This window comes from Equus przewalskii, chromosome 4 (assembly GCF_037783145.1).
Source record: "Equus przewalskii isolate Varuska chromosome 4, EquPr2, whole genome shotgun sequence".
Classification (NCBI taxonomy): Eukaryota; Metazoa; Chordata; class Mammalia; order Perissodactyla; family Equidae; genus Equus; species Equus przewalskii.
Genome location: NC_091834.1, coordinates 61,565,429 through 61,591,891, shown reverse-complemented (window position 1 = coordinate 61,591,891; position 26,463 = coordinate 61,565,429). Strand labels below are relative to the sequence as shown.

The following is a 26,463-nucleotide window of genomic DNA, read 5'->3' as shown; positions in this document are numbered from 1 at the left end:
CTCTGCCTTCCAAGGATTAGAAAGACTGTATCTGAATCCCCAGGGAAGCTCCTCACACATAGTAGGTGCTCAAGAAATACCAGCTCCTCGACTTCTTCTTCAGGTCCTGCCTCCTGGCACTAGGATTCTAGAAGTTATAGCTAAATAGTCAAAAAGAAAGGCTCTGCCCTAGAATGGCTAGGAGGTGGCAAAGGAGGAGCAGGGGCTGAGGTGGGGGTGGCCAGTGCCCCTAGTCAGGACTGAAAAGGCTTCATGCCTAAAAGGATGGGACAAGATAAGGACCCGTGTTGAGAAGGGCTGTGAGAGATAGCCTTGGTACACCCTCCCAGGTGGGCCTGGGTTGCAGTGAGCTAGCTCAGACCCTGTTCCCATACCTGCCTGTCCTCAAGGGCAGTTTGCATGGGCCGAGAAAGCCTGGGTGCCACTCACAGTAGCCCAGTGCCCACTGGAACAGGAAAGCCTGTTCCCATAGCACTGACTCAGCCTTCACTGGTGATCTAGTCCCTGGCCCTCTGCAGGCCCGGCCACCCTGTATCACCATCAGCCAAGCCCTCCACCAGAGGGAGGCAGGAACCATGTGTCTCTTAGGAACAGTGTGGGGGTGCCAGGACCTTCCTAGTCTCCCCTTACCTTCACAGCCCACACTCATGGCAACATCTGCCCATGTGGTCCAGTGAGATTTCTAGAAGGTTGATGGTTCTCAGAGCCCCCCAGACTCCAGGCCTCTGTGGAAGGTGCAAGCCTGCCCATGGCCTGTTCCCTGTTCTCGGGCACTCAGTTTCCCCACATCGTTGTTCCTGTCCTGAGAAACTAGCCTTAAGTGTGTGTGCATGGGGGAGTGTCGGGGCCTGGGGTCAAGTGTCAGCTCTACATAGACTTATCCTGTGACTTTGGGGCATGTCTCTGAGTAGCCATCTCCCTTCCATTGAGTGAGGACACCCATGCCTGCTGTGCGCCCAAGAGTGGGGGAGGCCATAGGTGGGAAGGGGTCTTGTGAGCTCGAGAGGCCTGGCCAGGGCCTTTTTCAGCCCACACTGGCCTCAGGCCTACCAGGGGAAGAGGCAGAAAGGCAGGAGCAGACAGAGGGGTCCTTCCATGGCTCCCTGTCACCCTCTGGCAGAGGCAAGCTCACTCTGACCTCTGTTCTCTTCCATCCTGGGCACACCCCTTGGGAATGTGATGAAAACCACAAACCCCTCCACAGAAAAATGCACATCCTCACTGAATGTGGCTTGTGGTTTCAGAGCAGAGGAGCCCTTTGGCCCAAAAGGGCTCAAGGGACTAAATTACTTTTCCCCTCTTAGCTACTGCACGTTGTCCTTCACATCCTTCATCAGCATCCCCAGTGCCTGGCGCTAACCTCACTCTGACCGGTGAGTCTGTGCTCTCAGTAGGACTGAGTTCCCGGTCAGAGCCTGTGGGCCCCAGTACCCAGCCCAGGCATGGGTGGGGTCAGAAATGTGAGAGGGTCACAGAGGGAAGAATGGCTGGGCAGTCCCTGGTGCTCCCTGGGCTCTGCTCTGATGGGCGCAGAGGGAACTAAAGGGGCTGTCATACTTCCATCCTGCTTCCCCCTCATTCACATTCCAGAATCAAAAATGGCCCCTATTAGGGGTGTCCCTCAGATGCAGTTCTGGGGTGGGGCTGTGTCCACCCTTTGAGGCCAGGGATCCTGAGAAGGGCAGGCAGTGGCTCTCCTTCAGACTAGGTCCCTAGGGGTGGACCCAATCTCTTAGACTTGGAGATCTCTTCTGGGAACACAGTGCCAAATGACGAAAAACTACAAGGAGCTTGGACAACCTGTATTATCCTTTATTTTCTTAACATATAGTGAAATTCCAACTCCAAAGAGACATATATGCAGAGCAGACAGAGGCAGGGTCCTGGTACGCAGCAGCCAGAACTGGGCAGTGGGCGGGTCTGCTCCCTTCTCCCCTCCAGCACAAGCCTCACGCCTCCTGGCCCCTGGCCATTGCCCAGGCAGAAACCAAGAAGCTGGGAATGACAGGAGCCATTCTCACAGTCCAGGGAGTAGCCAGAGGCTGGCCTCGGCTGCTAGGCCTGGCCAAATCATAATCTAGCCGTGGGACCTTGAACCTTAGTTTCCTTGTCTGTTAAATGGGCTAGAAGTCCTTGCTAAGAAATGGAGAAGAGAGTGTGTGGATACCGTGATGCATCAGTGACCATTAGGGCCTCCTGGTCGTCCCACTGCTTCTAGATACCTATGTTGTGTCTCTCAGTTTTTGTTACTGTCGTGGCTACAGGCACATAGGGGCACCTGCTCCGGCCCTGGTGGAGTTGAGTGGACTGTGTGTATAGCTGCCCCCAAAGCAGACTCTGGACTCTGAACTGTCCTTGGGCTGCAGTGGTAGCCACTTCACCAGGTCAAGGCCGCCTCTCCCCTCCAGGTAAAGGAGAAAGAGAAGGCTGTGGCCCAGGGTCACACAGGGAGCCTGTGCAGATCACCCAGCTGCTGAAATACCTCCAACCAGGAGCTCAGGAATAAGGGGGGAGTCTGCTCCTCCCCACCCCTCCCAGGACCAGCCAGGGGCTTGGAAGCCCCCCTAAGGGTCCAACAAGGGCATCTGCCTCCGTGAGCTGATCCACATCATGGTCATCTGTCCTCAGGCTTGGGGCTTCAGATAACCAGCTGCCCTTTAATAAACACACCTGCATAATGGTGACCTGTGTCTACACTGGAGGAAGTGAAGAACCGAATAAAGAGCAAGATGATGCGACAACGGGTGGAAAATACCAGCTAGACTCAGTGAAGGGACGTGAGTATTCATCCTTCACCCTCCGAGGAGCCTTCCTTCTGCAACAGCAGACCCTGTCCGGGAAGCCCCTGCACAGGAATGAGCCCTGCTTGCCCAGGAACGGGAACTTCCGATGTTCTGTGCTATGTGTTGCTCTCTGCTTTGAACATGGATGCATATGTACACGTGTTCACATGGACGCTAGGTACAGCTATAAACTCGGGGAGAGAACCAGGGCAAATGGGAGAAGAAGCGCCAGTCCAGACTACATCTTGCCGAACCCGCGGTGTGTCTACACTTACAGAATCCTACAGAGGGGCCTCAGGCCCAGATAACTCTCCGTGTGCCTGCCACTTTACAGATGGAGTCACTGAGGCCCCGAGATGAGGATGATCCCAAGGTCATGCAGCAAGTCCAGTTGGGGGGCGGGGGGAGGACGGGGCTGGAAGCAAGCTGCACTGCAAGGACGAAGCTTTTCTGCCACTTGCACCCACCACTGCCCCTCGTGCGGGCTCTTCCCCTCAAAGCACCCTAAGGAGCAAAGTGCATGTTCTGAGAAGGAGGGCCACTCCCAAAGGCACAAAGCAATAACAGTGGAGCCCCAGGCACCGGCGGCAGGTGAGTTGGTGAGCAACTTGGAGATGAGGGGGATTTTCGGGCACACCTCCAGTCACACTCTGAGGGGACAACTTAGCAGGGCAGGTCCCTCTCTTTCACCTCCTCCGTGACTTCAAGGGAGTGAGTAATTGGTAAATCTGGGTCCCCAGGAAGCCCCGAGGCCAGGAAACAGAGAAAGAGAAAGAAAGTGATAGAAACAGCCCCAAATCAGGCTTGACCACGCAGTTCCTGCGGGTCTTTGGGAAGTGACATTGGCCAGCTTGTCAGAGTGTCTACAATATGGATTTCAGCCCTCCCCTCCCTCCGCCCGCCCCTGGCCCCGCTCCCCACGTGGGTGCCTGGGCCAGGTCGCCTCTATTTGGGCTTCATCTCCACCCTGGCGTGGATGTCGTCGCCATCCAGGTCGTACTCCTCCACCTGGCCGCTGGTCCACACCTTCACGCGGTCTGCGAGGTCGCTGCTGCGTGGGGCCAGGATGAAGTCATAGATGAGCACTGCCAGGGCTCCCCCGATGAATGGCCCCACCCAGAAAATCTAGGAACAGAGCAGGCGTGCTCAGGGGGTGTCTCATGGGGCCTTCCAGACTGCGCTGAAGGCCCCCTCTTCTGGCATGCTCTCCCCGAGTTCCCCACCCCTCACCCCATTGGATGGGTTCTCTTGCCCCTGTGCCTGGGACAGGGGCAGGCAGTGCTGAACCCCAACATCCTGATTCCAGTGCCCCCAGAACTGGCCCAAGCCACGAGTGAGGTAGTGGGCATCTCCCTGCCACTGTGTGGTCCAGCTCAGGGTGCCTAGTGTGGTCAGAACAGCCCCTTCCTGAGGGTGGCCACTGCCCCACCCTCCCCAGCTTTGGAGGGGCCACAGGAAAGTCTAGTCTGATAAAAGGTTGGCCTGGAATGGAAACCTCAACAGCAAGAACAGCTCAGTCCACTGAGCTCTTCCTCCATCCTGAGCTCAGCTTACAGGTGGTGAGGTCGTTCATGCTCCCGGCCATCCCGGGGGGCAGGTAGGTCCTTCCACACCCCACTTCACAGGCCGGGAAATGCAGGCAATGAGACGGCCAGCAGCCCACCCAAGGTCACGCTGAATGGGAAAGTGGCGGAGCCAGGATTCGGGCCTGGCTCTCGAACACACTGCTGGGAGGACGTGGGGCAGGTCTGAGCTGGGCAGGCAGAGGCCTGGCGTACACTGCCTGAGGTGTGGCCCCATCCGCCCCTCATCTCAGGCCTTGGTTCTCCCTCTGCCCTGGCTGTCTCCCAGAACCTCCATGATGAGAAAGGATGCTGCGAGGTGGGGTGGGGCCTACCATGGGCACCAAAGCCTCCCCCCTTCCTCCACGGGGAGCCTGCCACCCCTTACCCAGTGATCCTTGAAGTTGTGGGTGATCACCGAGGAGCCAAAGGACCGGGCAGGGTTAATACCGCAGCCGGTGTAGTCGATCTGTGAGAGAGAAGGGGCACGCGGGCGGAGGGGGGACAGAAAGGGAGAAAGTGACCCAGAGAGAAAAAACAAGGAGGTGACGATCAGACCCAGAAAGAGAGGGGCACACTGACCCAGAAAGATGGTCAGGAGGTCCCTGTGCTTCCCTCTCCTGGGTAAGACCCAGCCCCCCAGCCCCAAAGAGCTGATCCCCTCACCCCATGGCGTGAGCCCTGTCGGGGGTTCCATCCGCTGCCCCTGACAGGGCACTCCGACAGCCCCTGCCTGGCCCTGCCCACCCCACCCCTACCTGGGAAGACTCCCCACTCACCGCCAGCAGGTGTCCCAGGGCCACAGAGAAGCCGATAGCAAGAGGGGCTGAGCCCCCGAGGTCACGGCGTCTCCGGTCAGTGGTGGCCAGCACACACAGCACCAGCTGCAGGGTGCCGATGATCTCGATGCCCAGGCCTTGGCCCGAGTTCACGCCAGAGGCCAGCTGTAGGGGAGAGGGATGGCAAGCCTCGGTGGGGACTGTGTCCCAGGCCCCCCAGGCCCAGGCACCAAGGGCCAGACCTTCAGTGCCCTGAGAGCCCATCGCATCAGCCCCTGGCTGAGCCTGGAGGGGCCTAGGCCCTGCCCAAGCACACACAGCTGATAGTGGGCGTCAGGCCTTGTCCTCTCCCATATCTGTTGAGGAAGCACCAGCTTGGCCCCTGGTACCTGCCTAGACCCTGCAGGCTCTGCCTAGAGGCCAGAGAGGCCTGGAGTGAGGTGGGTCATCTGCATCCAGCTACACTGAGGCCAGGGTACCCTGGGGGTACTAAGGCCACAGGCAAGGGGTGAGCCCCAGGCATGGGAGGTGATGGTCAGGGACACTCATAGGAGAAGAGAAGCAAAGGGGTGGCAGGGCCCATCTGGAGACATTACTTCATGCCCCCAAAGTCCAGAACATTCCACCCCATCCTCTGCCTCATCCCAAACTCCCAAAGCTGGGAAGGGTCTTGCTCCGTGAGCTGGCCTGGCTCCCTTTGTGCCTCTCTCCTTTGTGCCTTCTCCCTTGCTGCCCCCACCCTCTGTCTCCTTCCCCACCTCTGTCTGTCTCTCCCCTGTTCCAGTGTCTCTCTCCTACTTCTTTCTGGCCCTGCCCTCCCTGTCTGCTCCCTCCCTCTTCCTCCTGGCCCGGCCCCCCTCCCTCTCTCTGGCCACATCGGCTCCGCCACCAGCATCTGGCTGCCACTTGCTCCTGGGCCACTTTTAGAAACATGACTCATGGAAAAAGAAGGGAATGGGACCTGCCATGAGGTCATCGAAGCCGTCCCCCTGCAGCTTCACCAGAAAGACCCCTCCCCAGGGAGTCCCTGCACCCCCCCCCCACGTGGGGGTCCCAGGGGCCAGGTCCTACACGGGGGAGCTGGGCCACATTGGCAAAGGCCCACTCTCAAAGGTGCCCGGATGTGGCCACGTGGGCTGCCTTCTCCCAGGCAGGGCTAGTGTGTCCAAATAAGCCTGCACTTGAAGTCTCATCCTGAGGGTAGGGGGTGTCCCCAAGGCCGTAGGGCATTTTGCAAAATCCTAGAAAAATGGGCACTCCACTCTCCAGAGGTTTTCTCAGCCCCACCCTGAGGCCATCTTACAAGAACAATTCTCTTCCCGCCTTTGTCTGCAGCCCTGGGTCAGAGGGAAAGTGACTCACATCCCCTCCCCTGCTTTGCAACCCCAGTTCTGGGCCTTTCCTGGCCCACCCCAGAGCTTTGGCCCCTCAGCTCAGCCAGCCCTCTGGGCAATGCCCAGTTTCTTCCCACCCCGAGGTGGGGCGGTGGATGCAGGAGCCCTGTGTTCAGGTCCCGACTCTCCTACTTGCTGACCCGATGAGCATGCCCTTTCCCCTCTCTGGTCCTCAGTTTCCCCATCTGTAAAATGGATCTAATTTTCCCTGCCCACTCTCCAGACCAGTTCAAAGGCGGTGGGGGCTGTCTGGGGGCATTTGGAAAGGGCTGCAGAGGCAGGAGCGACCAGAACAGTTGCGGTTTTTTTCTGATTCTTCCAGGTCTTATCCCCAGGATTGGGGGACAGGCAGAAGGGGAAGGGGCCTGCAGCACAGGGGTGTGGAGAAGGGAGTGAGGCCTGCCGGGAGTCGGGAGAAGCTCCACTGAGGCGAGGCTCGTACCGAGGCCCATCACACAGACACCTGCCACTCATCTCTGTGTCTGAGCTCTCAGGGAGCTCAGGGTTCCTCCTCCTCTTCTCTCCTCTGCTCTCCAGGGTCGGCCTAATTGCTAGCTGGCAGGAGTTCTAAAACCAGCCGTTCCAGGCTGATTAATGGAGCAATCGCTCTAAGTGGCTCCTGCCTCAACCTCCCGCATCCCCACCCCGCCACTCACAGACGTGGCCTGGGTGAGCTCATCTCCTTCCCTGGTTCTTAATCAGGTCTGAGCATCCCAGCCTCTGCTTTGCCCCAAGGCACCACTTTTTATGCAAGTGAGCAGAGCACAGGGCCCAGTGTCATACCCACAGCTCCAAGTCCACGGGAAGGGGTCACCTGCCCTGGGAACTTCGGGATATACGCCTTCCTGGCAGTCCAGAGCCCTTAGAACCTGACTGCCCAGAACCACATGGGTTAGTAAACCTCTCCCATTCCCGCCACCACCACCGTCAGGAAGCCTCCCCTGATTGCTTCAGTATCTACTGACCACCTCTCCTTCAACTGCCAATGCACTTGCATTACTTACACCTAGAAAAACTTGATAATTCAGAATTGGAAGGAGTAGTTAAACGTCTGTTGAAACGTGATGTCCAGGAAAGAGCAGGTAAAAATTCAATACATATGTTACTATTTACAACCTATTAAAGTTGAAACAATTGCTTCAATAGGGCCAATCCCAGTTGTGGTCACTTGTTATTGGAAAAAAAAATCAATGTTTGCACGTCCCCAGGTAGTTTTGACTGGCTCAGGTCTTATATTTTACTGATTAAGTAATAAAAAAACAAAAAGTAACAGTTTTGTGAATGCAAGTATAAACAACAGAACAATCCACACAGTTAATCTGAAGCATCAGAAAGATACAAATTCTCCATTCATGAACCAAGCCCATTGATACCGACTCTCAAGACCCATTTCAGACCCACCAACTCCAAGAAGCCTTCCCAGGCCCCTGGCTGGAATTAACTTCTGCCGTCGCCCCGTCTGCCCTCGCTGAACTGCCTGCAGCTGCTGTAGAGAAGCAGTCCTCCCGCCTCCTGTGTGGGTGCTCGTCCCGCCTGGCCTGGGCGCTCAGGGAAGACACGTCACGGAGATCTTCCCATCTCCCTCCCCAGACCTTGGAGTGGACATTTGCTGTATGGCGACAGAAGTGGCAGGGGATGCTAATTTTCTAAGACTTCCACCCTCTCTGGAGGCCACCTGGCTCCAGGGAAGCTCTCTGGACCCAGGGCTGGCTTATCTGCTTTCTAGCAGGGAGACCCCAGGCCAGTCACTAGTCTCCCTGGGCCTTAAAGGGCAGCCCATGCAAGGGCTCTGTGAGATGATGAATGAGGAGGCCAAGGCCCAGGGAGCACAGAGCAAAGAGAGGACCCTTGCCTGGGGTCTGTGCCTCCCACACTCCCAGGCCAAGGCGCTGGCTACCTACCCAGGGACCTGGCTATTCCCACCTTGGACTGGGGAGCTGGCAGAAGATGGCCCTGTAGCTGCCAGTGTGTCCTGGGCTCCAGGGTGGTGGAAGGCTGACCTCTCCAGGAAAAGGGCCTCAAACCCTCCCCATTGCCTATGGGCAGGCTGAGCAAGGTAGCTTCCAGGGCCCAGGGCCCCAGCTTGGCCTGGGCACCCTGGTGTCCCACTCTTGGGAATAGCAGGCTCCAGAGCCACACCTGGCTGCAGCTCTGAGATCTGCTTTTTTTTTTTTTTTTTTGAGGAAGATTAGCCCTGAGCTAACTACTGCCAATCTTCCTCTTTTTGCCGAGGAAGACTGGCCCTGAGCTAACATCCATGCCCATCTTCCTCCACTTTTTTTTTATATGTGGGATGCCCACCACAGCATGGCTTTTGCCAAGTGGTGTCATGTCCACACCTGGGATCCAAACTGGCGAACCCCGGGCCACTGAGAAGTGGAACATGCGAACCTAACCACTGCACCACCGGGCCAGCCCCTGAGATCTGCTCTTGAAGAACAGGGGATGGGAGACATTGAGGCCTGCCCCACCCACCCACTGGACTCCGCACTCACGGTGGGAGGGCCTCAGTGTCACCCCTCCATGGGTGTTCACATGTGCATGTGCCTCTGTGTCCACAGCTCTGTGCACCTCTGTGTGTCTGTATATATCAGTGTCTGCCTATCTGTGGGTGACCACGTATGACTCTCTCCTTTTCTTTTTTTGTTAGGTATTAAAAGATTTATTACATAATAAGTAAATGAAAAGTCTATCAAAGAGCTGTAAAAATTCTCAATCTATATGTGCCAAACAATATAGCCTAAAAATAAATGATACAAAAATTGACAGAAATATAAGGAGCATCTGATCAACCCACTATCAGAGTGAAAGCATTTAAGGACCTTTTCTTAGGAACTGATGGAATGAGGCAGTCAAATATATAAATAACATGAGCAGGGAGGATTGGAACTGTATAATTAATGACTTTGATGTAAGGAAAATATGTAAAACCCTGCACCTCCAAATTAGAGAATATACATTCTTTTCCAGGCCTGGTGGGACATTCAGACAAATGGGTCGTGTGTTGGCCAAATGTATCTCCACTGTCTCTGAGAATCCCTGTGACACAGGGTGTGTCTCTTACCAAGGTGGGCTCTGTGTACTGGGGGTCTCTGTGTGGCATGTGGCCCTGGATGGCCATACTGTGTATCTGAGGGCATTTCTGAGTGTGTCACCATGCCCTGTGTGTCACACATCCACACACAGGTCCCAGCCACTACTGACTAGGGAGGGGGGAAGAGAAGAGAAGGAGGGCCCCTTGAGCAAGAGAGAGAAAAGAGCAGGTCTCAAAGCCTGTTTAGTTGCTCTCAGAAGCCATTTCATCTCCCAGACAAGAAACAATACATAAAGCAATGAGTTCCTCCTTCCCCCACTCCTTCCTTTCCTTACTCCAGGGCAGACCCCACCCTCCTGCCAGGGGAAAGAAGGAGGCTTTACTGAGGAGCCCCCACCCCACTCTCCTGGAGTCCCAGGGCCTGAGTGGGACCAGCCAGACTTGAGAATGTGCTCCACGCCCACGTGTGTGTGCCCCCATGTACCATGTCCAGTGTGTGTGTGAGTGTGTGTGCATGTGTGTGTTAGTACAGCATGGCCGTGTGCACGCTGGAGCAACAGGAATAATGAAAAGCTGGGAGGCAGGAGGCTGGGGGCATGGTCCTGCCCTGCCATGATCCTCTATGCAACCTGGACAAGGCTCCACACACCTGTGGGCCTCAGTTTCCTCATTAGTAAAATGGCGGCCTTGGCCCAGATTCTAATCCCAGACCATCTCTAGAATTCCTCCCTTCCTGACTTGGGACCCCTGCCTCCAAGACCCACAGACATCCCCCCGGCTAAGGTCCAGAAACCCAAGTACAGGATTCCTTTCCACGAGGCCATCTGAACTGCTGGTCTCAACATGGCCCGAAGCCTGTGACGGGACCTCCCTGTACGCACCCTGCTGTACCCCCGCACAGCCAGACGCCCCCAGAGCAGCCCGGCTGCAGATAGATTCTGCTTACACACCCCTAATGACAGGGAGCTCACTGACTTGAAGGCAGCCCCTTCCCAATTAAAAAAAAAAAAAACTCCTGCCTTACGTGGAGCAGACATCCGTCTCTCCAGTGGTCCTGACAGTGGGATTTCAGGCACTGAGAGGAACTGATGATGGGAGTGGGCCCTTTCCTGCCTCTTCTCCCACCTTTGGAGTCGGGGTTTTTAGTCTTCAAGTATGTGCACCCCACTGGACTGTGGATTCCTAGTTGCATGAAGACAGCCCCTCACTTTTCCCCTGGGAAGCACTGTGGGCAAGGAGCCCCTCTGGTCCTGGGGAGACCCCTGGCTGAGGGGACCCTGGCCATGACCACATTTTCCTGCCTACACCTATAGGGCTCAGCCCCAGACATTCGGGAGGCCCCAGACCCTTTGGCCCTCTCAAGGCCGTGATCATGACCCCCAGGGAGGCTCTGCCAGCAAGAACAGAGGGCTCCCTGTGCCCCCAGGAGAGATTCCCCATGCCACTCCCCAAGGGGCAAATGGGGGGCATGTTTGGCCTGCCTGGGGAAAGCCCTGGTGGGCTAACGCACCGGGAGCACCTGCCGGGTGGGGCCCTAGAGGAAGTGAGGAGCACTGTCTGGGCCCGAGCTCAGGTTGGGGAGGACTGCATGGAATTGGCCTGTGAGGAGCTAATGGCTCAAGGCGTGAGGGGGGCTGTGGCCCGGGAGACAGGAGCGAGGCGAGTCCCCTCAACTGAGGCACCTCCTTCAGAGCATCGCCCCTTCCACCAAGGGTTTCCCAGGAGGGGTGAGGGCCAGTGTCAGGTGGGCAACCCAGGGCCGCCAGGGCTGATCCAAGGGCTCTAATGGGGGAAGCAGCTCAGACTTTTCCGTGGTGAAGGAAGTCTCCACCGCAAAGGTCTTGCCTCTCTTGGTGCCCTCCCCCTCATCGGGTTCTGGCTGGAAACAGTAATTATACGTCCCAGCTGTGGCACCACCACCCAGCCCCCAGCCCCCTCCCTGGGCAGGCCAGGCTGGGCATGGCCGTCGGAAAACTCTGGCTTCCCCTTCCCCAGCCCACCCCCAGCCCTGGAGGAGGCAGGGGGGCCCTTCAACTGGGGGAGAAATGATGGCAAGGAGTGGGGGGACTCTCACTCTGTGGTTGGGGAAACTGAGGCCCAAGAAACTGAGGAAGGTTATGGCTGAAGTCAGACCCCTGATGCAGCAGGCAGAAGCATCCCACAGGGGATCAGGCCCAGAATCAGCAGGACTGAGAGAAGACCCCCAAAGAGGGGAGTTTGCCCTCTGCCTGAGCCCCCTAAGGGGCTGAAATCACAGGCTATGGGATGGCCAGGAATCCAGCCCCCTCCAGGATGCTGTCAGACACTGACCTGAATCATGAGCCTCACCACCCTCTGGAGCCCCAACCTTCCACTGTGACCCCGAGTCTGGCCACAACCCACGACCCCAGGCCTCAACATCCACTGCCCCTTTGCCTGTGTTCATGTACTTCCTCTGCCTAAAAGCCCCCTCCCTGGTGGGGTCTCCACATTCAGGCTCATGTGGCACCTCCTCCCTGAAGCCTTCCTGGTCTTCCCCAACCCTTAAGGTTAGAAGTTCTCTGGCTGCCCTGACATCTTTTATCACACCTGCCTTCTGGCCCCCATCACAGGGCAGCCATGCTTATCTTGCCCGGGCAGCTGTGCACACAGCTTATCTCGCCCAGGATCATGGGCTTCCCCAAGGCAGGGAGCCAACTGCTTCAGCCCCGCAGTCAGCCCGCTGCAGCCTCACAGTCTCGCAGTCCTGGGTCGTGTCTGCGGGGAGCGTGGGGAGGGAGCCACCAAGGGGAAGAGTAAAAAGAGTGGGCAAATGGTCAGGACTCCGAGGTTCACAAGCAAGCGAGCATCCTCCACTCCACGGAGCTCAGCCACACCCTGCTGTGTCCCTGTTTCACAGATGGGAACTGGGGATACACAGGGAGCTCAGTTGCGTGAAGTCACACAGGGTATTGGTGGCTGAGCTAGGGCAGGGGAGGCTGCAGCACCAACCCCTGCCTCTGAGCCTCTCACCCTTGGCTGAAATTAGAACCAGCAGGGAATCCTGCAGGCTGGACGGAGGCCCATGGTCTCTCCAGGGCGCATCCTGAGCCCTGACTCAGTGGGAAGAAAGTTGTCCCCACCATGTCCCCGGGGGACACCCCCTGACTCACCCCAACCACTTCCTGCCACTTCTTTCCCTATTTTCCTTGAAAATCTCCAAGCCAACAACTGGCTCCACCCAAGTTTGGGTCAGGGTGGGGCCCCAGGCCCTAGGGGCTGCGGAAGCCTCCCGAAGGGCTGGAGGAAAGAGTGTGTCACCTGCTGGGTAGACTGGACTCTGCCCCTCTTGAGGCCCTGAGGCCACCCCCCAGGTCCCTTCAGATCCCAGGTCCAGTGTCTAATAGGCAGCCTTGGGGGGCACACTTTCTCTGTTTCTAGGACCACGATTTGTGCTTCTGGACACCAATCTCCCATCGTGTGGACAGGGAGCGCCTGGGCCCCTACCACAGTGCTTGCAGCCCTCATGCTCAGCGTGGCCCGCCTGGGCTCCTCTCAGCCAAACCTCCTGGGAAGAGTCATAAACACCAGTGCATAGAGTGAGCTTGCTGGTGGTACGGGCGTGGCCCAGAGATAGCAGGAGACTGGGGCTCCTCTTAAAGCCTCAGGGTCCTCAGCTCCGAGGAAATTCAACAAGTCAGCAACAGAAAGGACCTGAGCCCAGTGTGCCCACCTCCTGGCCCAGGGCTGGCCCCGCACCAGGCTGCCCCTTTTCCTCCCCCATCTGCAACCTGTTCAGCCCAGGTGTTGGGGTGACTCTGGAAAATGGGGGCCAGGGAGGGGAAGAGACAGTGGAACAAGGCGTGGCCAGATCCAGATGGCACAGCGCTGCCCGCCCGCCCACACCTGCGTGGATGCCTGTGTTAGAGAATGTCAAGTGTGTTAGCAGATGCCCTGCCTGCCTGCTCCCTGAGAAGGAGGGTCAGCTGGTGGGCAGAAGGCCTGGGGACACTCCACTCCTCCCCTGTGAGGACCCTTTCCCTACCCCCATCATGCCCAACAGAGCCCAAATGTGAACCTGACCCTACCCAGTGGGCATTCCCTGAGGTCACCTGACTCTGCCCCCACTGAGAGACTAAGGCCTGGAGGGATGTGGCCTGCTGGAACGCTGTCCCTCACATCCACCATGGCCTCATCTTCCTCGACTAAAGTCTAAACTCCAGCCTGCAGGCTAATCTTCAATCTTAGGCTGGGCAGCAGTTGGCTCCACGAGGGGGCTGGGTGAGATGTCACTGTGACATGAGAAGTGCTAAGCCCCCCGTGTCAAGGCCATGCCAGCTGCCCTCTGCACCAGACCTTACCTCGCCTCCCCAGCTGCAGCACCAGGGTCTGAACTTTGGCTGGGAAGCATGAGGACAGTTGCTGTGATCACCCGCTGCTACCTCTGAGGAGCCCTCAGCCAGCTCCCTTACTGTCCCCACACCCACCTGCCCGCCCGAGGTCCTACCAGCCTCCTTTCTCTAGATCTGATTCCACCTCTCGGCTCCTTTGCCTCTCTCCTTCCCTGCAGGGGACACGCTCAGAGACGTCCTTCAAACCTCACTCAGCCTTTAGGGCCAAATTTCCCCCTGCTGTGGCCCAAGCCAGGTCTAAGTTTGCACTTGGCTGACAGGCTGGAAAGCCCAGGTTTGTGACAGCAGGCGACTACCGCCAATGCCAATTAGCTGTGCTAAACAGCCCTAGAGGAAATCTTTTCAGCAGCTGCCACCCAGTTGCCAACATCTGCTTATCATTAGTGCCCCAATCAAGCCAGGAGCGGTGGGCACATGCAGGTACACCTTCACCTCCACCCACGCTCACACAGCAGCACTAACGTGCTCACAGACACACTTCCAGAAACAGACACACACGGGAGCACAGAGCTTACACAAGCTCAGAGAACTATGCCGGCATCCACGTGTACATTCATACACACGGGCACACGCCACACCTCTCAGTGCCCGGCAACAGAGAGTAGAGCCCAGACAGGAGGTGAGATGTCCTCGCCCTAGCCCCACCCCGCACTGTAATCCAGGAAAACCACCTGCAAACAGCCAGAAAGTGTTCCCCCTCATCTTTGTCTGATTCCTGGGGGACAGAGGAGCGAGAGGGGCTTTTTCCTTGAAGGCAGCTTATTTGGGGACCTGTGTGAATGTGGGGGCTGCCGGAAGGCCTGTGTGGCCCCCCACGGGAGTCCTGCTCACACATTTGCAGACCTGGCCACAGACATGCCAGGCATCTGGCTCACGGTGGCTGGGGAGTGAGGGCAGAGTTTCCCCAGGGTCCAGGCTGCAGGAGGAGGGAGGCGGCTGCACAGGCAGGGCTGCCGAGGGCCAAGAAACTACAGCTGAGGGGTGAGGAGCTGCTGGCCCAACCACCAGCTGCCTCCAGAGCTTATTTCCCACAATAGATGCCCACAGGGGATATTGGCAAGACTACTATTCTCTGGGTCTCAGTGCCTGGCAGAAAACAGGCTCTGGGCTGCAGGCGGAGCTGAGTTCCAGCCCCAACTCTGCATGACCTCCAGCAACTTCTGTTCTCTCAGTTCCTCAGTGTCCCCATCTGCATAATGGGCAGAGAATGAGACCTGCGCTGTCTCAGCACCATCCTCGATTCCCCCACGCCTGAGGCCACCCCACTCACCTCGTTGCGGCCGAGTGAGTTGTCGGGCAGGGAGGAGGTGATGCCTGAGAGGATGGCAGTGGCGACGATGGCACCCACACACTGGGCAATGATGTACATGAGGGCCCGGAGGATGCTGATCTGGCAGCTGAGCAGCAGCCCCAGTGTGACGGCCGGGTTGAGGTGGGCGCCACTGATGTGGCCCACGCTCTGGGCCAGTGTGGCGATGCTCAGCCCAAAGGCCAGCGACACCTTCACGTTGTCCTGGGCCGCACCTGCTGTCTGGTTGCTCTTCACCGGGTATTGGAAGCCCAGGGCGGAACCAATGCTGATGAAGACGAAGAGGATCATAGCCAGGAACTCAGCCACCACTGCCCTCCAAAAGAGCTTCGTCTTGAACTCGCTGGCCATGCTGGCAGGGGGCTTGGCTGGAGACTGCTGCCTGGTGCTCAACTCCCTCCGAGAGCTGAGCCACAGCCCGGGCTGGGCCTATTTATAGGGCCCAGGGGGGAGGAGAGGAGGGGGGGCACAAAGGGAGGAAGGCCTCTCCTTGCTCCTGGCCCGCCCCACACCGCACGGGCCTCCTCTCAGCGATGGATGCAGACACAGCTCTGCTGTCGGCCTGCCAACTTTTTTTCCCTTCCTCCTCTCCCCCCTCCCTCCCTCTCTCCCTCCGCCCTCAGCCCTGCCCAGCCCGAGGAGGCAGGCAAGCGACAGCCACTGCTCTAATAGGCTTTGGGAAATTCCTCCAAGTTGGCCCCACTCAGGGGGCCAGAGAAATCCAGGTGTCCCCACCCTGTGTGCAAAGCTCAGAGGGTGCCCGAGGGCAGAGCCGGGCACTCGGGATGGGGCAAGGTGGGCGGGTTGGACTTGGCGGGGTGGACGTTGCCCTCCCTGGGGGCAGGCACCATGACCCTGATGGCCTGGCATCCCCATTCCACCCCAGAGTGGCGTTAGTCTGGAGTCCATGGGCCCAGGGCTCTAAAGGGGCAGTCTGAGCCTCTCACACTCCAGCTCAGGCCTGGCCACTGGATGTCACTTCAGGGATGTCCCCACGCCTCCAGCCCCACCCACCAGGCCTCAGTTGATGGGGACGTGGAGGTAACAGAAGGTGCACAAGCTGTCTGTGGCCCACCCTCCACTCTGTGGTCAAGGGCAGGCCTGAGATAGGCAAGGATCTGGGAAGCCCCCACTCTGGGAGCCCTCAAGTTTCTAGGAAGCAGTTTGAACTAGTGATCTGGGGGCAGGTGGGGAAGGTGAGGGCAGTTCAGGACTTTCCTCTCAAAGGCTGTGACAGATCTCTGGGGAGACTGAAGGAATAGCAGCCTGACCCAGAGACGAGAAGGCCCAGGAGGGAAAGAGGAGAGAAGGAGGGAGCAAGGGAGAAACGGAGAGGCAGACCCGAATGGAGAAGGGAAGAGGAGAGGAGACAGACAGACACACAGACAGACAGACAGAGAATGAAGCAGAGTAATAGGGAAGCGGAACCATCAAAAAAATGGAAGTGAACGAGACAATCCCCAGGCAGAGGCAGGGAGACAGGCTGGGGCTGAGAGAGAGACAGAGAGCACAGATGGAGAGAGACAAACCGGGGAGAGGGGAGACAGGCCTGGACCCAGAGGCCAGAAGGAAAGGGAAAGATTGGGGAGGGGCGGGCAAGTAAAGGGGGAGCGACCAGACAAGCACCCCACCTCTGCAGACTCCTACAGTCCAGCCTGTGACTGTACATCCCCCAGCCAGAGGCCTAATGGCAGCCAACAAGCTGAGCAAGAAACTGGTCTCCTGGGCCAGGAGGCCCATCGGGAGTCTGGGCTCAGTCCCTAGCCTGCTGCACATAGTGTGGGAATGGGAGCAGGCAAGTCCCTAGAGGGTGGGGCCTCAGGGGCCCTTTCCTCCCACATCCCGCCTGCCCCGCCACAGTCCTACACGTGAGTGCTGGCTTCTCCCCATTTTATAGGTGGGAAACTGATGCCCAAGGAGAAGAAGCACTTCTCTGAGTTCTGTGTATGCCAGGGGCTGGGCAGGGGTGAGCACATGACCTTGTGCCTCATGTCCAGGGGCCATCTGCAGAAGATGACGCCAGCCCCACTGGCCACCCTGCTGCCCAGCTGCAGCACACACCAGGGCCACCCTGCCCCGGCGATCAACTGTCCAGGCATCAGCCTAGTGTTTGCGGGGGGCAAGAGGCTCACTGGGGGTGGAGGTTGGGGAGCCGTGTTCCCCTAAGTGTCTGTAAGTACAGGATGGAGTGGCCACAAGGCAGGGAGTCAGCATGTAGCCAACAGGCCCTGCCTGCTCAGAGAGCCCGAGCAGCCGGAGGTAATCGGTGCCTTATTAACCATCCAAGAGAGGGAGCCAGCCCCACTGGGCCACTTCCAGGCACCTCCTCCACATCCTCCACCCTGGGCAGGCCTGGCTCAGCTCTCCGCGCCCCAGGAGGCTTCCTCGCGCTCTGGCTCCTGGCCCCTGGCCCTGTGGACTTGTGGCAACAATGCCCCACAGTGAGGGGTTCTCTGGCCAGTGCCAGGGCCTCCAACCAGAACTCCCTCCCCAGGGCTGGGTTTCCCTCACACCCAGGCCTCAGAGGACAGCCCTTTGTCGCCTCTATCCAGGCAGGACCATTTCCCTTCAGGCCACAGGCTCCATGTCCACTGAGAGACATCCGCACCATCCTCCTTCCCCCTCCATTTCCAGGTCCCGACAGGGCCTGCACCAGTCCTTGCCCTATGCTTGGTGAAGGGCAACTTCTGACACCGGTAGGTACTGGGACCCAGCCCTCGGTCCCTGGGAGGGCTTGCAGAAGGCAGCTGGGAGAGCTGGCATCGGGCCCACAGGGGCCACTGGACGCAAGCTGGTCTAGGGGTACAACACCACAGGAGAGGGGCCTGCATGGGCCCGTGTGTGCTCCGGGTTCTGAACCCCTGTCTGCGGGTCAGTCAGGATCCAAGCAACTGAGGACACAGGGTATGCTACCAGGTGTGAGGGTGAGAGTCCACTGGGACGTACTAATTTATCTGACAAATGTTTACTTGGCACGTGCCAGACACCCTTCTGGGTGCCAGGAGACAGCTACGAACCCAAGGGCCCACTCCTTGTCCTCGTGAAGCTTGCATTCTAGCACGTGAGGCTGCAGGCCCTGTGTGGGCACTCTGGAGGCCAGAGCATGTGACTGTGGAGGGCATGTGTGTGTGCGCGTGTGTGTGTGTGTGTGCGTATGCACTTGGCAGATGCCCATGTCCTTCAGAGCAGGGCGGGAGATAGGGACCCACGCATCACAGGGTAGGCAAAGCACTTTTGTCCAGGCAAATTAGGCACCTGCCAATCTCAGAATGAGAGGAGGGTCCTCAGGGCAACACCTCCGCCACCCCTGCATCTCCCTGCATCTCCCGCCCCTCCTCCACACCAGCTGGCCTCCACCTCAAATGCCACCATCATAGCTCCATTCCTTTGGAGGAAGGCATTGCCATCACCAGGAGGCACCATCAGAATGCAAGCATCTCCAGAATAATGCCCACCTCATTCACCCACCATCTCCCATAATGCCAAGGGGCCTCTGTGGCCATGACCTGACCACATGGATGGGAAGGGGGAAAGGTCTGCACTGGAGCTCCAGACCCAGGAAAGCCCCAAACTCTCCACTTCCTAATCTCTGGTCTGCCACAAATCCAGAGCAACCAGTAGAGGAAGGAAGGAAAGAGCAGCTGGCTGAGGGCCCGTCTTCCCCACATCCCTGGGAGGCTGGGATGGTAAGTGATTTGCCAATGAACAGCAGAGCTGGGATTAGAACTCAGGACCCCGGGGCTGGCCCGGTGGCACAGCGGTTAAGTTTGCACGTTCTGCTTCTCGGTGGCCCCGGGTTTGCCGGTTCGGATCCCAGGTGTGGACATGGCACCACTTGGCAAAAGCCATGCTGTGCTAGGTGTCCCACATATAAAGTGGAGGAAGATGGGCATGGATGTTAGCTCAGGGCCAGCCTTCCTTAGCAAAAAGAGGAGGAATGGGAGATGTTAGCTCAGGGCTAATCTTGCTCAGGAAAAAAAAAAAAGAACTCAGGACCCCTGATTCCCAGAGCCCAAGTCTGGTTCTTGGCCTGCCCGTCAGGAAGGGCCCCTGATGGACCTGGTGACCAGAGGGACAGTCCAGTTCTGCTGGCTCAGGAGCAAGTACAAAGGCTGCGGATCCAGGCCCCAGAGGTCTAGGATGGGTGAGGAGTGGGCATGGGAGGACCGTCTCAGCTTTCCTGCATAACGGGGAGGAGATGGGGGAGGACGCACCGGGCTAAAAGCTGGGAGGGGCTAGAGTCACCCCTGCGGGCCCACTAGTCTGGGAGTTTGGGCTCTGAGATGGCGCTGCCTCCACCCCGGCTCCTCCTCCAGTGTGGCCTGACTTGGCGGGCTCCATGTCCCTCCCATGGACAGTGGCACGGGCTCAGCCTCCAGAGCCCACAGGCCTGAGCCAGGCTAAATAAGGGGAGACTGTCCCCCACCCTGGCTCCTGAGCCCTGGGCGGGGCTTGAGGCCACTCAGGCCTGGTCACCGTCTGGGCCTGCTGGAGCAACAGCCTCGGCAAACGCTTTTCCAGATGTGCCCTGTTCCTGACGTGCCCGGCGAGACCTGAATTCCAGTCAGAGCTGGCTGCTCACAGGACAGTCTGGGCTTTGTCGCCTTCGGGATCCAGCGGGAGAATCTCAGGCTTTGTCCGGAGGTGCGTGCAAAGAACCTCAGGTGTTGGCTAAGGGTCCGGACCTCGGGCTGTGTGGGGAGAAGACGCCCCACGGGTGTGGCCACAGCCCTCACTCTCTTAGCCAGAAGCTTCTGGGGAGCGCAGGGCAGAGGGGCTGAGGGTCACGGACCCTCCCTTCTGGGCCTGGCAGGGACTCCCCCGCCCCCCCTGCAAGCCGGGTTGTGGGGAAACAATGATTTCATTCCCTCCAGGAGGCCCACCAGGGAGGTGGAGCTCGGGGTGGGGAGGGACTCAGACAGCAGGCTGGCCGTGACCATCCAGGCACCATCGGCTCACCAGCAGTTTGGATGAATTTTCCGGAATGGCTCAGGCTTTCCTGAATCAAGGCAGAGAGCAGCACCAAAGGAGAGTGGGAAGACGACAATGTCCCTGAGGGTCCTGGAGAGGGATGGAGAAAATCAGAGACCACCCCTCCTGGAGAATCCCTCTGACCTTGATCTGGGACCTGCCAGCCCTGGTTCTTGGCTGCTCAGACAGGGCCCATCTCCCTGACTCCCCACACTGGGGATTTGGCTCCAGGTGGAGTCATCCTCTCTGAGAGGCATAGCCATTCTCCTCTGAGGGGGAGCACAGGAAGGACCAGGCCCAGAGCACAAAGACCAAAAGGAAATGGGATGTCCCCTCAAACTCCTTGACCTAGTCCTCAAGGCTCTCCACTGGCCACCTTGTGCGGCACTCGCCACTACCCCTTCCCAACCCCAGACAAGGGCCGGGTTCCTGTGCCACCAGGCCCCCTGTGCCTGGATGTCGGTAAGCCACTCTTCCTCCTCTGCCACACCCTCCTTCCTCCTCCTTCCCAGGGACCCCTTGTCCACAGCAGCACCCACAGCAAAGGTCGGGGCTCACCCCAGCCTGGGCTGTCCCCCCACGCTCCATGGGGTGAGGCTGGGCCCGAGGGCAGGGCCTGGGTCTTCTCTTTCCCCATCCTCCGCGCCCCCAGGGGAGCTGAGCAGCAGGCTGAGCATAGCCAGAGACTCTGCTCTCTGGCCGTCTGATTCCCCAGAGAGACGGGGCACCCACCTTTCAAAGCAAGTGAATTCCTCTCTAACAGATAATTTAGGCGTCACACAATCTGCCTTAAATCAAAACCGGATTTAGCGGGCCACCAGTGATTCATCAGAAGCGGAACAATTTAGTAATTCTCTAAACTGCTGCCTCCCTTTCACTTCTCCTCTCGCTGCCCTCACCCCCACCGCTGCCTGCCCTGAGCAATAGCCAGGCTATCATCGGAGCGGGGTGGAGAGGGTGGGCGGGGATGGACACAATGTCAAACCCATTTCTGGAAACCAGGATTTTCTATTTTGATGTTTTCCCAACGTGCCAGCAATAGCACGATTGGATGCCACAGAGGATGAGCCGGAGAGACAGGATGGGAAAAGTTGCCCAGCCCAGCCAGGCTCTATGAGAGCATATCACACCGCATCCAGGGATGGGAGCGGAGATTCCAGAGTCAGGCTGGACTCCCAGGCCTGAATGAGGGCGCTGCGAGGACGCGGGGCTGCCTCCATGCCCCCCTCCAACTCTGCTGGGACTGGAGGAGGTCCTCCAAGAGGGGAGTGAAGTCACCTTTTCCCCAGCCCTGCCCTGCGGGTGGGGAGGCATCCCTCACTTCCAGACAATGCTGGTGCTGGCATTTGTGCCGGGCTGCCAGCCACACCCTTGGGGCGGTGGGCCGGTGGGGCAGTGGGGCGGTGGGGCGGGGTGGTGGGGGGGCGCAGGCAGGACAGGGGCCTCTGCCTGGAGCTGGCCTCTGTGCTGTGGGTCCCTGGAAGGGAAGTCGTGGCTTTATGTGGAAGTGGTTTGGGAGCAATTTCCTCACACTGGGCACACACATGGCACTTCCCCTGTCCCCTGGCCTGGCTGCCCCTGCGGCTTCCCGCTCTACTCTCCAAGCCCCCTACCTCCTCCTGCCCTGGACCCTCAAAAATCTCCTGTCTCTGCCTTCTTAGATCACAAAGCATCAAGATTGGGAGAAGGAGGTCAGATAGCACTGGATCTGATGCCCTCATTTTGGGCATGGGAAACTGAGGCTCAGAGAGGCAAGGTGATATCCCGGGGTTCTTTGGTAGGTCAGGGTGAAGCCAGGACTGGAGTCCTGGTCTCCTGGTTCCTGCCCAGGCCTGGTCTGCCAGCCACACCCTGCCTCTTCCTCCTCCCTTCTCTGCTTGACAGGAGGCCACCTCCTCCTGGACTCCAGCAAGAACTCAGAAAATTGCCCCCCTGACCAGGAATCCAGAGGCCCGGGCAGTCAGAAGGTACCCGTAGGGGAGCCTGACTTTGACTCCCCCAGCCCCCAGGACCTGACATTTTCGTGTCTGCCAGCAGGCCTGAGCCAGCTAGAAGTGCTTCAATTCCCCAGCTACGCTGTATCCCCAGAACCTCTGCTCCCACGGCTCCTGGCATTCTGCTCACCTTGTGAGGTTTCTCATGCTCTCCTGCCCCTGTCCCACCCCTCACCTATGGCCAATGTCCCCATAGGGAGTGTCCGAGTGCTCACAGCAGGCCCTGCAGGCAGGGACTCTGGGCTCCCTTTCCTCTTGCTCCAGCCCTTCTCCTGGACGCCCCATGCTTCTGGCCACCTGGCCTCACTGCCCTCTGTGGGTCCCACTGCCTCTGGCACTCCTCACTACGTCTTCCTTGGCTCTATGTCCTCCTGAGAACCGCCATGGAAGCTGGACCCTGCTTCAGCTGCCCCCGGGTCCCATCACACGTGCCAGGTGCCCTTGCTTCCCGTGGGCTCTACTGCTGGGACAAGCTGGGTGCTTCACAGGGCCAAAGCCTGGGGGCCTCTTCAGCGTTTCCAGCAAGCAAAGCCCAGCTGGATTCCAGCAGCGGGAGCAGGTACCCACCCATATGCCACCTCATGCTCCCTCCAGGCCCTACAGCAGGACCGCTTAGATGCTACTGGGTATCAGAACTTTAGGGAAATTCCTCTTTCATTGTGCTCGCAGCCATTCTCACACACCTCACCACCAGGATCAATATATTTATCATTTTACCAATGCAGTCGCAAAATTTAATTTTTAATATTTTTTATGGAGGAAGAGCATAGGGCCCACAAAAATCATAATGTGGTGCTGAGCACCACCATGGCCACCACCACCACCACCACCAGACAGAAGTATACAGGACGGGGCCGGAGATGGGCAGGCTCAGCTGTGCTCAGACTGACCCCTCCAACAAGTAAGGCGGATTCCTGGGCTGAGCTGTGTCGCCAAATCTTTCCTCCTTCATCATGAGTCCTCTATCCTTCTTGCCTGCCCTTGCAGAGTCACACCTGGCCAGGGTGCCACCATAGCTGTCCCTCCCTCTTCCCCAGACAGCGAGTGGGATTGCATGTGTGCACACACACAGGGCGTGTGCTTGTACATGTATACACACATACACGTGGACAGTACACGTGTACACACATGCATATACATGCAATGCACACACATTGGTTTGCATGCACAAAACACGTGTTGCACACATGCAAACACATGTGCTTGCCCAAACATATACACACGCAAGTGCACACACATCCTCACATGTACACATGCATGCAAACACACAGAGTAAAGATATGCATTGTGGTCACAAACCCCTGCAGCTCCAAGACCCTCTGCCATGCAGACTGTGGCCTCTGCTGCCTGCACCCTGAGCTCTGGGACCTCTGCACAGTCTCTCTGGCACCTCTGAGCACCATAGCTGGGCCATTTGTTCTGCTCATAATCCAGGGGCCTCCCTCATCTCATCTCTTTATCATGGAGCTGAATTTAAATGTTGGAGGGAAGGAGCCGTGGCCAAGAGGAAAGCAGCGGTGGGCATTTCTGTAGCTGCCTGGCTTTGTGGTTTCTCTCTTGGGAATTCTACATCTGTTTCAATGTGTGTCCTAGTCTCTCTTCATCTCCGAACTGAACCCTCCACCCTGAGTGGGGACAGGGACTGGGTCTGACCCGGCTCTCTGCTCACAGCCAGGTGGGTAGCAGCCTCAGTGCACAGAGCTGCTCAGGAAAGATTTTAAAGGTGAACAGAACCAGCCGTCTGCCAGCCCACCAACCAGTGTCTGGAGGGCTGTGCTGGGCCCCCACAGAGCAGGGACAGGCAGGACCACCTATGAGACCACCCCCTTTCTCTCTTTGGCTGTCTAGGGTGGGAGGAAGGGTGAGCAGGGCCCGCCCTGGTCTCCATCCACCGGTGACCCCTCCCTCTGTGGTCCTGTCTGGGGATTCTATTCATGTGAAGCCAACATTCCTGGAGCCCACAGGGCCAGCAAGATCATCTCACACAAGCGGATCGCTGTCTCGCCTAATGAGAAAATGATGACATGGCCCCCTGCCCTGGGCCCCCGGGCCCAGCCAGGCCCTGGCTCCCCAGCCCCCTGTGCCGCCGGCAGCCTCACAAGCGTGCACACACCTCCTGCTTTGTGCCATTGTTCTACAGGTATGCCCGCTGGTCCTGGGAAGTCAACTCACAGGCCCCCACGCCACCCCTCCAGAGGGTGACCTCCTGTCCCCAGGAGTGAGCACCTCTGAACTCCTAGGACATTAGACCGTTAGGACAGGGGGGCCTTCAGGTCATCAAGACCCTATTGCACAAACGTAAAGGAAGGCCCCGGGCTACAGCGGCTTCTCTAATGTCTGCACTGTGAACCAGTCTCAGCTCCCTCCCTACCAGCAGAGCGGCACACAGCTCACTAGGAAGGGCTTGCTACAAGAGCCAGGCAGAGCTCCCTTCCCCACCCCTCACCCCGCATCCTCCCTGTACATTGCCCTCCCCGCCCCCACTCTGGACCTCTGAAGAGCCAAGGCTGGAGGGGTTGGGGCTGCAGGGTCTAGAACTCAGGAAGCCCAGGACCCTCACGTCCATCGATCCTGCCTCTGCCCAGGCCAGGCCTAGGCCTAAAGAGGATAAACACAGTGTTGGCAGCAGCCTAGGGGCTGGTGAGAGGCTTTCCCGGAATCCCTCCACATTCCAGAGCCGGAAGCCCTCGGAGGGGCCATTTTTAGAGCCAACTGGGAAAGAGGGACCTGCCAGGCCTGCATCAGCTGCCTGCCTGCGTCTCCCACTCATCCTCACCCCGCCAGTCAGAGGACAGGTGAGCAGAGGAGGAGATCCGGGCCCTCGGTTCCCAGGCTGGTTGGGAGTCCCAGACTCACAAAGACAAGGCAGTCAGAGAGGAGCCCAGGCAAGGTTATGCGCTGGGGGAGGGAGGGATCGGCGAGGGGGCATAGTCACAGAAGCCTTCCTGGAGGAGGCAGGACTTTGACTCATAGAATCTCGGGATCTGAAGGGATCACAAAGGCTGCCTACAGTTGCACATCATCAGACCCAGGAAGCTCCTTGATACATCCCTTTCAGGAGGCTATGATCCCCTACGTGGGTACCTCCCTCACTGGGGACCCCTTATCTTCTCATCGTGGGACAGCTTAGATGGTTAGAGAGTCACTTCTTATCTGTCACTTTCCAGCAATGCTGCCACCTTTCCCAGTGCTGCCCTTTGGGGGCCTCAGACCAAGTGTGTCCCATGTGTCCACCCCCCGCCAGTGACAGCTCTTTGGAGCAGATGCGTGGACAGAAGGACCCATATTCCAAGGGCTGCCAATTCTCAGTCAAGTCATCCCCGGGTATCTCGGGCCCTCTGTGCTCCTGCTTCATCCTGGTGGCAGTGGACCCAAGCTGCGCACAGTCACATCAGGGCAACCCCATTACCCCAGGAGTGGCCAGAAGCAGTCGCTGCCGAGAGCCCAGCACCGGAGGAGGACGCCTATGGTCCGCGAGGGAGCAGACAGTTGGCCCAACGAGGCCCCCCTGTCCCGGGGCGCATGCTCACCACCCGCCTCATCCCTACAGATGATGACACAAGAGGGCTCCCACACCCCTCAGTGGCCTGACCCTGCCAGAGAGAAGAACTGAGCGCCAAAACTGCAGCCAGGGTCGGTTTGCAGGGCTGGGGTCAGGCCTGGGCAGGGCTGCCACAGAGGTCAGTTTTCCTGTAGAGAAATCAGGGCAGGAAGGGGAATCTTCCCAGGCCCTGTCTCGCGCACTTCCGACATCTGTTCCAAAAGCATCTGAGGATGTCTTCAGCGCTTCTCAGACTCTAACATGAACGTGAATCCTCTGGGGAGCCTGTTAGAATGCAGATTCTTGGGGCCAGCCTTGTGGCACAAGCTCACTTCCACAGCTCGAGTTCCTGGGTTCCAATCCCAGGCACAGACCTACACACCACTCATCAAGTCACGCTGTGGCGGCGACGCACATACAGTGGAGGAAGATTGGCACAGACGATTGCTCTCAGGGCCAATCTTCTTCAAGTGAAAAAACAGGAAGATTGGCAACAGGTGTTAGCTGAGAGCTAATCTTCCTCAGGAGGAAAAGAAAAACGCAGATTCTGATTCAATAGGTCTGGGTAGGCCCAAGATTCTGCTTTTCTAACAAGCTCCCAGGTGGTGCCAATGCTGCTGGTCTCAGGACTTTGAGCAGCAAGGGGCTGAATTACAAAAGCAAAAAGCTCTGGATCACAGTCTAGTTAAAACAAAAACACAGAGAGGGAGGAAGCTGCTCCTGATA

At 58.2% G+C, this 26,463-nt stretch overlaps 1 protein-coding gene across 1 annotated transcript; it reads right to left on the bottom strand.

The window, feature by feature from the left end:
* Nucleotides 1-1,791: 1,791 nt before the first annotated feature.
* AQP1 (aquaporin 1 (Colton blood group)) lies at nt 1,792-20,956 on the bottom strand. Its single transcript, XM_070616159.1, has 6 exons — nt 20,935-20,956; nt 20,191-20,292; nt 15,193-19,922; nt 5,125-5,289; nt 4,734-4,814; nt 1,792-3,908 (listed from the first exon to the last, which is right to left on the bottom strand). The coding sequence occupies exons 3-6, from the start codon at nt 15,580-15,582 to the stop codon at nt 3,729-3,731; spliced, it is 816 nt and encodes a 271-aa protein (XP_070472260.1). The 5' UTR covers nt 15,583-19,922; nt 20,191-20,292; nt 20,935-20,956; the 3' UTR covers nt 1,792-3,728.
* Between the last annotated feature and the right edge of the window lie 5,507 nt (nt 20,957-26,463).